The sequence below is a fragment of the Podarcis melisellensis genome, assembly GCF_964234715.1.
Source record: "Podarcis melisellensis genome assembly, chromosome: 12".
NCBI lineage: Eukaryota > Metazoa > Chordata > Lepidosauria > Squamata > Lacertidae > Podarcis > Podarcis melisellensis.
This window is the reverse complement of record NC_138544.1, coordinates 34,239,072-34,251,685: the sequence shown is the minus strand read 5'-3', so window position 1 is coordinate 34,251,685 and position 12,614 is coordinate 34,239,072. Positions and strand designations below refer to the sequence as shown.

The 12,614-nt window shown below is 42.1% G+C and overlaps 1 protein-coding gene across 13 annotated transcripts in view; it reads left to right on the top strand.

Annotated features, from left to right (window-relative positions):
* Positions 1–12,614, top strand: part of AKAP9 (A-kinase anchoring protein 9) — a 111,796-nt gene that overhangs the window by 98,340 nt on the left and 842 nt on the right. For all 13 annotated transcript variants that reach the window (XM_081931336.1, XM_081931335.1, XM_081931342.1 and 10 more), the window contains 11 exons: positions 1,505–1,700; positions 2,498–2,648; positions 3,491–4,159; positions 4,875–5,080; positions 6,798–6,909; positions 7,373–7,549; positions 8,938–9,138; positions 9,838–10,070; positions 10,811–10,896; positions 11,403–11,526; positions 12,465–12,604. In XM_081931336.1, coding sequence (XP_081787462.1) covers positions 1,505–1,700; positions 2,498–2,648; positions 3,491–4,159; positions 4,875–5,080; positions 6,798–6,909; positions 7,373–7,549; positions 8,938–9,138; positions 9,838–10,070; positions 10,811–10,896; positions 11,403–11,526; positions 12,465–12,604 — 2,295 coding nt within the window. The remainder of the gene's footprint in view (positions 1–1,504; positions 1,701–2,497; positions 2,649–3,490; positions 4,160–4,874; positions 5,081–6,797; positions 6,910–7,372; positions 7,550–8,937; positions 9,139–9,837; positions 10,071–10,810; positions 10,897–11,402; positions 11,527–12,464; positions 12,605–12,614) is intronic.

The window sequence follows — 12,614 nt, the reverse complement described above, 5'->3', positions numbered from 1 at the left end:
GGATAAAAAGACAATTACAAGTCTCCTTGTTGGACATGCCAGTTTCCCACTGATTGGTGGATGTATGGCATCCGAAGTGCTGTTAATTTTCTCCTCTGAACTGGGAGGCAGCAATGAACTTTGAAAGAGATTTCCACAGTCTCTTTGCCTACTTCAGGAGGCATGGCTAAACCAAAAATCGCCTCTTCTCTTGAACTGGTTATTTTGAAAGGACTGGTATGGATGGCAATGACAAAAGGACTATCTATAATTACACTTCCTGGCTGATGGCATGGTTTAATTGGCACCCTGGTAGTTTCTAGCTAACTCTGCTAATATATGAGACAAGAAAGCAGCTTTTATTTGCTTGTGTATATATTTACTAAGGTAGAATGGGGGTGACTTATTGGGGGAAATTCCACGTTAGATAACTGGGTGGGAACTCCCCAAACCAAGAAGTCTCTTCAGAAGAAGCAGACTATAAAACAACTTCATGAGTTAAGGCTTTGAGAATTTCTCCTCCGTTTGCTTGTCTGCCTGAAAAGAGTGGGAAGAAGTCTTGCAGTTTTAGCTCCCTCCCTTCTGTATCTTGCTTGTCTGCTGCCATTCCCTCCACTGGCCAGGAGCCGTATTGCTTCTTCCAACTCTATTCAACCAGAGTCACCACCTGCTGTCATCACGTCTAATGTGGGACAAGTTTGGGCCATGCACACAGTTGCCACCGCTCTGAACTGCACCTGCAAGATAGTAGTTGGAGCTCTGTATTTCAAGTGCCATTGGGTCTACCTCATTAGGCACCTTCTCCCTCATTCTACGTCTTGACCTTTGCAACACTCAATAATCTGGATCACAGACTCTGAAGCACACATGCCTTGGAGGTGGGTGAAGTGGTGCTTTTCCCCAAAGCCTTTCCCATCTTTGAAGGCTGCTTGCCTAAATAAAGAGGCACAAGGAAAAGCAGAGAATAGACAACAGACAGAGGGGAGGGTGGCTTACTTAATAGGGCAAAATAAATCTGATATTTGTTTGTGACTAAGAGCAATTCTGAGGCAAGCACAGAGACAGTCACACTAACTAAAGAAATCTAACATACTGATAGGTAAACAGTCACAATACAGTATGCCAAAAAGCTTGAGGAAGGAGAAGACTGAAGATGAGAGAGGTATGTCAAGGGTCTGTTCTGAGTGAAGGCATGAAAGGAACTGGCTTCAAGGGAGGGCGAGTCTACAACTTCTTGTGAAGTTACATTATTTCCTGCCTTTGAGCAATAAGGGGAGCCAAATCCCTCTTGGCAACATCCCAAAGCCATGGAAGAACCGTCTCTCCCTTTTCCTTCAGGCTAGTGCTGTCTTTCGTGACATATATGTGTTTGTACCTGTTTCTTTGCTACCATTTGCTGAAATCAAACGTGTTTTATAAATGATATATTGGACTTGCTACAGCCATTTGCTCAAGGTGTTTTTTTCGATCATAAAGGATGAGTGTGTACAGTCAGTTACTTATTGTTTGACTGCATATTCTCTAGAATTGTTGGGGTACAACATGGAGGTGCAAATGGAGCTCAGTAATATAAAGGACAAAGCAGCTGAGGTTCAGGAGCAGCTGAATTCTGAGAGGGTGATGGTTGCAGAACTGAAGAATGAACTTGGACAGACTAAACTGGAACTGGAAACAACACTGAAAGCCCAGCATAAGCACTTAAGAGATCTGGAAGCCATCAGGTGAGGTTCTCATTGGTAGGGTTCTATAGTAAATCTGAAGTTTAATGTCGGTATAAATTATATATCCATAATTTTTCATACAAAGTCAGTTTGACTTCTCTGGTTTTTAATTATAGAAAAAAAACAATGGCCTCAAACTGTAATAGCTATAATAGCTAATGTGGTATGGGGTTGGTTATTATCAGCTGTTTAATTACTTAATTCAGGGCTTATTCACACTGAGCTTTCTACTCTTTCCAGGCACAGTCTGTGCTTTAAAGCTCCATGTTTTAGCATCCTTTTCTTATTTTCTTTTTGCTCCAGAGCTTTGCCTGAGAAAACCTACTCTTTAAAAGTCAATCAGAGAAAATAGCAATCCATGGATACCCGAATTAATGCTTGCTCTGATTGATCACTTAAGATTGGGTTTACATGGGGAAACATCTGGGGCAAAAAAAAAAAAAACATTGAAAGAGGGGCAAAAGGTAAGGGTGGATAATCCCTTAGATTGACTTGCCTCATTTTGCTGACGCTTAAGAAAAAATATTCTACAAGGAACAACATGTTAACTCCACAAACATGGAGGGTTGGGATGATGTCGAATTAGTGGGCAAGGAAGGATTCAGTACTTCCTAAACAAATGTCCACCCCCACCCCCATTACTATTAGGAGGCAAATATGAAGTTGAGAACCTAATGTTTCCCTTTTAACATGTAGTTTCACACTCAAGTGTCCACACACATGTGAATAATTTATCCTGTCCTAGTTACTTTCTTGAAAAAGGTTTATAAAGGCAACCTTGTCTTGACTTTTGTCAGAAATGAACTTAAGGGGAAAGCAGCTGAATTAGATTTGCTCAAAGACACCATGGCAAGTGAACAGAAGAAATCAAGAGAGCTTCAATGGGCGTTGGAAAAAGAAAGGGCTAAAATAGAACGCAGTGAAGAAAGAGGAAAAGAAGAGCTTGAGGTAACAGTTCTTGACCCTTAAAACATTCTGAGCATGTGGAATGTAGTTATACAGAGCTATAGATTTTATCTAACTAAATAATGATGCAGCAAGCAAGGTGTAGAAGTAGAAGCAGTGCGCTGACTGACAGTGTGTGACAGTGTGTGTTTCAGTACCTGAAGCCATATGTTCATCCTTTTAGGGACACGAGAAGCAGTCTTACGCAAAGTCGGACTTTTTATTTGTCCATCTAATTCAGTATTGTCCACTCTAACTAGCAGTAGCTGTTTAGAGTGTCAGGCAGAGGTCTTTTACATTACTATATCTGAGCCATTTAACTGGTGATGCCTGGAAGTAAGCCTGTGACCTTGTGCATACAAGGAATGTGTTCCAGCATGCTAGTCTCTCCCATGATGGACCGTATACTTCTAATAAGTATGTGAACTATTCCTCCTCCTCTTCCTTTGTACCAAGTTTAAATCTACTCGGCTGCCAAATGATGCCTGAGGTTTTTTGATATGCCAGTAGGTGGGAGTCTGAATCCCTTCAAGTTGTCAGAAATAAATTTACATTTCAGCACATTCTCAGTAGGCACCCAAAAGACAGCAGAGGACTTTCTTCTTTTAACAAGGCTTTTAAGCAGAGATATTTGCAGGTCTGCATCTGTAATATGTACCTTAATCCTTTTTATTGGAGTCAAGGGGAAAAAAACATATTTAATGAAGAGACTCCAGCATTAGGTTAAGCCCTGAATTAGAATCACATCTAGTAAGATCTTCAGCCCCAGTAGTGTCAACATTCATGTTGTATTTTCAGATTCATTCAGACAGTTGTGTATCATTTTCTTTTTTTCCTTTTGGAAGGATTTGAAATATTCCCTTGAAAATGAGAAACAAAAAGTTGCAGAACTGAGTAATCTTTTGGAGCTGGAGAGAGAGCTGTCAACTGATTTGCAAAAGAAGACCCAGTCCCAAGAAACGTTGAATGCAGCCCAGTTGTCCCAGGAGCGCAGCTGTAACTCTGAGCTTCAGGTACTCCTGGAATCTGAGAGATTCAGGGTTCTTGAGATAAACAGTGCACTAGAAAGGGAGAAAGAGTTGTGTGCCCAGCTTCAGGCAGCTGACCAGAAAAGTCAGGATGGAACTCTTACACCAGCTGAAGAATTACTGCAGGATCTGCAAAAACAACTGGACGAAAAGCATGACTGTATAGTTGCCCTGGTTAGCGAAACTGAGAAATATAAATTGGAAGTTGTGCAATTGAAACAACAGATGGAAAAGGAGAGGCAGGTGCAAAGACAAGCTCTACAGACTGAGCAAGATGCTAACATCCTGGCACAGAAAAAAGTACACGAATTGGAATCCAAGGTAGAAGATCTTCAGTGGCAGCTTGGGGAGAAGAGACAACAGGTTCATCAGCTGCAATGTGAGGAAAAGAAATTGCAAGAAACAATCCAAGAATTGCAGCAAAGAGAACAGAGAGAGGAGCCCGGAGTAAAAGTGGAAAAAGCAGTATGTCAGAATCTAAATGAGGTATGGTAGCTTTTAGAACATAAAGTTCAAAATTGCAAGTGATTTTAATTGCCCGATGAAATTTGTAATTTTAGATCATTGAGTCTTAACTGCATGAATCAAAATTGCTTTTAATTGGGGGAATGAAGGACAATTGAAAGCAAAATTTTAGGTATTTCATTAAGCTCTCCTAGCATTTGTCAAAAATTGCTATTGCGAATGCTAATAAATTTCATTAAGATAATTCATGCTCTGCCCTTCCATTGTGCTCAGGACAGCTTACAAGAAGTTTAAATCTACTAAAAAAGGGGAAAGAAAAGACCAATAAAAACCAGCAACAGTTACAGATAACAATAGCTCAAAAATAAGTAGGATCAGCACCTAAAAGTTTGTGAGGTGCTTAACTTCATCTAAGCCAGTTATACAGTGGTCAAGGATATTTCATATATTGTTATGTAGCTAATGTCCTTGTACATGTTGTATACCTATTTGAAAATTATTTTCTAAATAGCCTTGCGTCATGAAGTATGCAGCTTGAAGCTACTAATAGTTGGGTTGTGTTTTTTTAATGCAGCCTTTATTTAAATGAAATCACCATTTATTCTTTGTAATTATGCAACTTGGTATCTTTTAATGTTACATGTCTAAAATAGTCAATCCTTTCATTTAATTCAATAATAGGATTTTGTACTAGATATGGAAATTCAATCTCCCCCCCCCCCCTTTGCATGTACAGACTACTAGGGATACATCTAATGAGCGAACCAGAAAGTGGGTTTTCCAGCAGAAAATTGGAGGAGTTGAAACAAAAGAATTGTCCTATTCTGCCCTAGTTGGCATGGGAGATGCTACCAAGGAATCTCAAGATCTGCAGATGATTGGACAGAAGCTTATAATTGTGTCTTCCACATTGAAACATCTGGCTAACAAAGCTGCCCAAAGGTTAGAGTGATTTCTTGCTACAATAACTGGATGTTCAGAAACCAATGACTCAGCTTACCCTTTTATTGTTAAGGTGGTCGGCTCTTTTATATTAGCAGCATGCCACATTTGGGGGGATGTGGACTTTAATTGACTGTGTTCACCTTGGGACAAAGATCCTCCCCTTGGTTCAGAAGGAGATAACATGCTTTTCTGATTGACATCAGAAAAGCACTATCTTTTTGGGGTTAGGTCATTCTGAATGTAAACTTTGGCTACCTACCAATGCCAAAATGTATGAATCACCTGCTTAAATACGAGGAGGTAAAATATTTTGTTGACTGAGGTGGAGCAGCCCATCCCAAGATGCACAGAGTCGTACGTTTTATTCACAGGAGTCCCACTGAAATAAATAAACATGACTAAGTTGGGTCCATTAGTTTCAATAGATCTCCTTTGAGTACAACTTAGCTGAATACAGTCATACTTTGGTTCACAAACACCTTGCGAGTCAAACGTTTTGGCTCCCAAACGCCACAAACCTGGAAGTGAGTGTTCCGGTTTGCGAACATTCTTTGGAACCCTAATATCCAATGTGGCTCCCGCAACTTCCAGTTGAGTGCAGGAAGCTCCTGCAACCAATCAGAAGCCATGCCTTGGTTTTTGAACATTTTTGGAGGTCAAATGGACTTGTGCCACTAAATTCCAGGAGTAATAACTTAAAAAGTAACAGTTTTCTTCCCTTTCATGATGTCCCAAATAAACTGCCTGAGCTGAAGCGGTTTGTGCAGAAGCAGACCATTATGGGTCCTTATAGCCCAGGGTGGTTTACCATGGCAGGCAATGACTCTCTGGATTTCATGCAGAAATCATATCCTGTGTTGCTGCCCCATATGTTTTAACTGGAGATGATGGGGATCAAAACCAGGAATGGGACACAGGTGGCGCTGTGGTCTAAACCACTGAGCCTCTTGGGCTTGCTGATTGGCAGGTTGGTGGTTCGATTCCCCACAGTGGAGTGAGCTCCTGTTGCTCTGTCCCAGCTCCTGCCAATCTCGCAGTTCGAAAGCACGCTAGTGCAAGTAGATAAATAGGTACTGCTGTGGCAGGAAGGTAAACTGTTTCCATGCACTCTGGTTTCTGTCACGATGTTCCCTTGTGCCAGAAATGGTTTAGTCATGCTGGCCACATGACCCAGAAAGCTGTCTGTGGACAAACACCGGCTCCCTTGGCCTGAAAGCAAGATGAGTGCCGCAACCTCATTGTCGCCATTGACTGGACTTAACTGTCCAGGGGTCCTTTATCCTTTTAATATAAGGCTAAAGACCTAATCCAGCCCACCGCTTAGTTTAATTCGGTCCCTGTGGCAATCTCCTGGGGTAAAACCCTAAAAAAAGCTCAATAACTTTGGTTGGCCCTCACACTTGTTCACTTCATCAAATCTGGCCCTCTTTGAAAAAAGTTTGGACACCCCTGGTATAAGTTAAAGAACAGCTTTCCAGGAGAAAATGACATAAATTCTTGAATAAAAGTTTAAATCTTCAGGACAATGAAGATGCCATAGCGTTTAGCCACAGTTTAGATTTGCAATTACTTTGTATTAATTTTATGTTAAAGAATTCTGAAAGCTAGACTTCATAAATGAAAACTAGGTACCAGTTCTTGCATTATGCTACATTTATACCTATATGCATACTGTTACTCTACCTAAATTAACAGTTGTTTTTATTTATTCCAGATTACCATTTGAAAAAGCAGATGATGAAGGCTTTGTTGGAATACAAAATAACATTGAAGAAGTTATCTTGCAGTTACAAATGCTGTCTGGCTTGCCCAACCTGGAAGCAGAGGTGAGAGAAATTAGCACTTATTCAAGACGTTTCTGATACAAAATGTCATAAGTATGTATGCCTGATAAATTAACATGTGTGTATTCAAAACATGCTACATTTTCTGTGAATTCTGTACACATCGTTCTGTGGACATAGGTCCTATTGAATTCTGATGGAACTCAGTTTACCCTAGTATGGGACTCTATCCATTTAAAATTATTATTAATTTACTTAAAATATTTCTTCCTGCCTTTCTGACTAAATATGGGGAGCTCAAGGTGGCTCCCAAGAGATCAAAATTTAGCAGTATAATAAAATAGGTATATTTATCTGTTTTATTTTGTTACATTGTTTCATGAAAATTTTTCCAAAGTTGATTTAAAGAACAATTGTGGGTACTCTTCCTGATCTTGTAGCATTTTAAAAAAAATTCTTGGGAGCCAAACTGATCTACTTGAAAACTACTTGTTTTTCTATCTAGATAAGTTCAGACTTGCCATCCTCTGCTTCATTGACTGAAAGATTACTAAAACAGAATGCTGAATTGACTGGGTTTGTCAGCAGACTGAGCGAGGAGAAGAACAATTTGAGAAATGCAGTCATGAAACTGGAGGAGGAGCTTAGACGATACCAGCAGAGAGGGCCGTGTGGAGACTCGGTATGTTTCTACCTAATTTGAATATAAATAGTCCTTCAGTTCACCTTAAGTACTTGTGCAGATGGACTGAGTCATACATCTCTTAAGCTGAGTGCATTGCTGTTAACTTGCACATTCTTAAACGCATGTTTTCCCAAATTTGGGTCTCCAGCTGTTTTTGGACAACAGTTCCCATCATCCCTGACCTGCTAGCTAGGGATGATGGGAGTTGTAGTCCAACAACAGATGGAGACCCAAGTATGGGAAACCCTGCCCTACTGGAATCAAGACCCATCTCATCACAGGGATGCCTGTTAGCTCTTCCTCTAGGTCACTCCCTTCCGTTGCTACCTGACCTCTGGGCATAGCACCCAGCTTTGTTCCCTCAATGGCTGGGACTGAATAACTTCACCATCCCTGCCCTTACCTTCTCCCACTTCTCCTGTGTCTCCTATATTCTGCTGTCTGGCAGCTGGCCATACTCCTATCTTTCTCAGACCGTATCATTAAGAGTCCCCTATAGGATTTGAAGCCCTTCTGCCTTGTCTTGGGCAACAAGGTCCAAGGAAATGAACCAGATCAACATTTACAATGGCTGCTTTCTCTCCCCCACCCGCCTCTTGCTTGGCTGTGTTTCCATGGGCACCAAATGACAGCGACCAGCTGAGAAGCCCTCTTGCGTTCTCTCTGCACTCATTAGCTGGCTGGTAAACAATCCTGGGACGCGGGTGGCGCTGTGGGTTAAACCACAGAGCCTAGGACTTGCTGATCAGAAGGTTGGCGGTTCGAATCCCTGTGACAGGGTGAGCTCCCGTTGCTCGGTCCCTGCTCCTGCCAACCTAGCAGTTCGAAAGCACGTCAGAGTGCAAGTAGATAAATAGGTAAGGAAGGTAAACGGCGCTTCTGTGCACTGCTCTGGTTCGCCAGAAGCGTCTTAGTCATGCTGGCCACATGACCCGGAAGCTGTACGCCGGCTCCCTCGGCCAATAAAGCGAGATGAGCGCCGCATCTCCAGAGTCGGCCACGACTGAACCTAATGGCCAGGGGTCCCTTTACCTTTACTAAACAATGATTAGGATCCTAGCAGTTTTAGGTAGCTTGCCCTATACTGAGTCGAGACAGTTGGTCTGTATAGCTCATGAGTTTTGTCTATACTTACTGGCAATACCTTCAGGATTTCAGGCAGGGTTCTTTCCCTGCCCTACTTAGAGATGCTGGGGGATTGAGCTTCAGACTTTTTTTGCATACAAAGCAAGATGCTGTACCACCGAGCTACTGTCTTTTGCTGGAGGGGAGATTTAAACTTTTACTCCCCTCCTAGACCTGAGGAAGATTCCTCCCCTGAAATTGGTGTTTGCCTTGTTGGTACCAGTGGACTTAATTCTGCATTTCTTCTGAAATTTCACAAGACTTTCAGGCTGTCGCTGAACAATGGAGGCAGCGTCGATACTCTCCTTTCTTCTGAAAGAGAGCTCTGGAACAAAGAGAAATTGATTCTGCAACAGTCCCTGAAGCAGGCCGAAGCAGAGCTGGCCAAACTGAGGGCAGAATTAAGGAATGAGGCTTTCCTGAGAGAACTGGGGTCAGATTCAGAAAATGCTGCTTTAAAGGTAAGAGGCCTTTCATGGCCTGTTGTTTGGACATTTTGTTCTATTGTTAAGAATATTATTTGATTTTTTTCTTCTTGCATTAATCTGAGGCAAAATGCTTATTATTGCATTTGTATCCCACCTTTTCTCTAAGAAGCTCAAGGTGGCCTTCATCATTCTCCCACTCGCCATTTTAGCCTTGTAACAACTCTGTGTGGTAGCTTAGGCTGACAGACTGTGACTGGCCCAAACTCAGTTCAAGGCTGAGTGGAGATTTGTGCCCTGGCCTGTCACATCCTAGTCTGCTTAACACCTTTCCTTTCTTTTGTTTTTCTTCCGATTTTTCCTTCGAATAAATGAAAGGAAAAGGCCAACATTCTGCACTTGGTTGAAGTTCAGAGGAAGAAGATCCTGCATGCAAGTGGAGCCTTTTCGCTTTGCCAGTTAAGGTTGAAGTTGCAGCTCCTCAAACTGCAATACTAACTTCAGGAGCTGCATGGGTAGTGGACAGGGCTGGGGAAGCTGTGGCCCTCCAGAGATTGCTGCACCACAACTCCTATCATCTCTGACCATTGGCCATGCTGGCTGGGGCTGGTGAGAGTTGTAGTCCAACAAAATTCCCCTTTCCTGGCCTAGGATAAGAATGACCTCCATTCGGACATCAGACATGACAGAGAGTGTTATTTCTTAATACATTATTTTATTTCCTTTCCTTTCTAGAGAATTTATGGCAGATACCTGAGAGCAGAGAGCTTTCGGAAGGCTCTCATATACCAGAAGAAATATTTGCTGCTCTTATTGGGCGGGTTTCAGGAGTGTGAAGACGCCACCTTATCCCTCCTTGCCAGAATGGGTGGGCAGCCTTCCTACACAGACCTAGAGGTGATCACCCGCCGTTCAAAGAGTTTCACTCGGTTCCGCTCAGCAGTTAGAGTATTAATCGCAATTTCAAGGTATGATACAAGACATTTGTTTTGTATAAAGTGAACTAAATACATGACCTGCATGTGTAAAGAAATAAAATTATGTAAGTAGGCGTCCACTCCATTTAAATTTGAGCCCCTGTGTCACTGCAAAGTTACGTATCATGGACGGAAAACAAATCAAGAGATTCTATGGCATGTGTTCTACTCGCAGTACCTAAGAAAACATGATTCATTTTCCTCTCCTGAATGTCACTAATTGTACAACTTATTATTTAGTTTATCTATGTTTATATTCACAAAAAACAAGCCTACATTATTTTAAAAATGTATTATAAAAGCAGTGTTGGGGTGCAGTGCTGTGGTCCCTGGAAGTTCATCCCGGGGGACCTATGATCTTTCTCTGAAAGCAGAGAAGGAACTCCATTCCTGGAGGCCTCTTCATTGTGGCTGCAGGAACCTTTGTGGCTGTCTCTTCTCCAAAGCTGATCAGGGAGACAGGCCAAGAGGCGGCTTTGAATCCTCAGCTCTCCTGATAAGTGAAAGCACAGCTCCCCTCCCTTTGACCCTGGGTGGCATGAGATTGACAGCCCTCCAGATTTGGCACTTCTTTCCCACTGTCATTGGTTTGCTCTGCCCAGCAAGTTGCATTAGCTGATGTAGAGATTGGCTATGTAAGACTGTTTCATGTATCTATGGAGAATTCTAATCCTGTTGTTTGCATCAGAAATGTTTAGACAAGTCTTTCTTTGTTCATTTTCAAATTGCAGAATGAAGTTTCTAGTTCGTCGATGGCACCGAGTAACTGGTTATAGTTTAACAGGCATCAACAGAGATGGTTTTAGCCAGAACACAGGTAAATAATTTTTGACAGATTCCCTTTTAAGGTCTGGTAGTCCTAGAGACCAGTGTCTCATTTTTTAAGGTTAGCAATGAGATAAACTTTTGCCAGTGGTTTGGTTTTTGAGGGACATTTTCCCCCATTCAGAGAAGAGTGTGTGTATGTCTGTCATGCATATATAAGGATAGCTTTCTTGAAATTGTTTGTTGGTGGTTCTCAGGTGATCTTAAAGTGATCACACCAGTGTTGCCATGGCCATATTTTGGAGAGAGAATAAATAAATAGATGCAAAGTAGCACATTTTTAAAATTCTGTGCTGTAGAATACAAACCCGAGCCAAGTCACACATTCACACAGTGGATGGGGAAGCTGATGAGGTATCAGAGCCCTCGATACTCTGACAGTCATCTCCACAAAGTGCCACATACTTCGATTCCATTGTAGTCAGAGCTTAGTGCTTAAGCAAACTTAAACAAGTGCTGCTTCTCCTTAGCAGAAAGTTAATTTGTTTGTTTACGTAGGTAATGACCTGCGACCTGATTCCTTCCCTGGTGGTCTGGAGCTCTTTGGAGAACATAGGCATTCATCTTACAGATCTAGATCAGAGCTGGAATCACTTAGATCTCCTCTAAGCTATCAGCATAGGTAAATATCAGTGTTTGTTCTTTACTTGCATGTCTGTGATGGGCTGCTGAAGCAAATTAGCATGTAGCTTCTATTTTCAGAGGTACTGGGGACAAAGGAAGCTAAGAGAGGCTGTCATCTTTATGCCATGTTTTGTGAACTTTGCTGGAAACGGAATGCTGGACCCTGACTTGACCAAGGAAGCCATTCCTTAGGCATGAATACTGGCTTACAAGGAGAGAAAATGCTAAAAATGCATGTCCCTTTCTCAAACACTAGAACTGGGTGGGGGGTTTCAACCAACAAAATGTATTGGTAGTAGCATCAGGGCAATTGAACACATGCTCCCTTGCGCCACATAATCAATGAATGGATTTACCTACCACATACTGTGACAAGGGCCAGTGACTTCCATAGCTTTTAAAAGGGAACAGACAAATTCATAAATGGAATATACACACACCATAAAAGGCTGTGCACATTTTCAGTACCAGATGCGGGGAGGCAGCGTTGACTTTTGCGTCCTGCTTATGGACTTCCCGGTGGCTTGTAATTGGCTACAGTTGGAAACAGGATGACTGGCTAGTTGGACCTTTGATCTGATCAACCTAATACTCCGTGTCACAATTTAGATTGGAAGCTCCTTGGGGAGGGAGCTGCCCTCTTGTACTCTTGTTATTTTACATAGCATCGTCAGAGTGCCTGGTGCTTAACAGCCAGCAGGGAAGTTATTACGGCTTTTACAGAAGGATCAGCATAAATGCCTGAGGATTGTATATTGACATACCTGTTGCACTTATTTGGCGTAGTTTCTGTAACATGTCTTCTGTACCATATCTTCGTATGATTCAGTAATCATGAACAGAGTTTTGCTTATTTTGCAGTATTTGTCGCATTCTGCAACCTGAAGGCACTTTACAGCAACTGACATCTTTTGTGGCTTCTCTCTCCATTCTAAGGTACCAGGGCATCCACACCGATTTAAGCCCAGTCTCCCTCGCATGTTCTCAGCTGCAGAATTATGATCCTGACAGGGCTTTGACAGATTATATCAACCGCCTGGAGGCTTTACAGAGGCGGCTTGGCAGTGTACAGTCAGGTAATCAAAT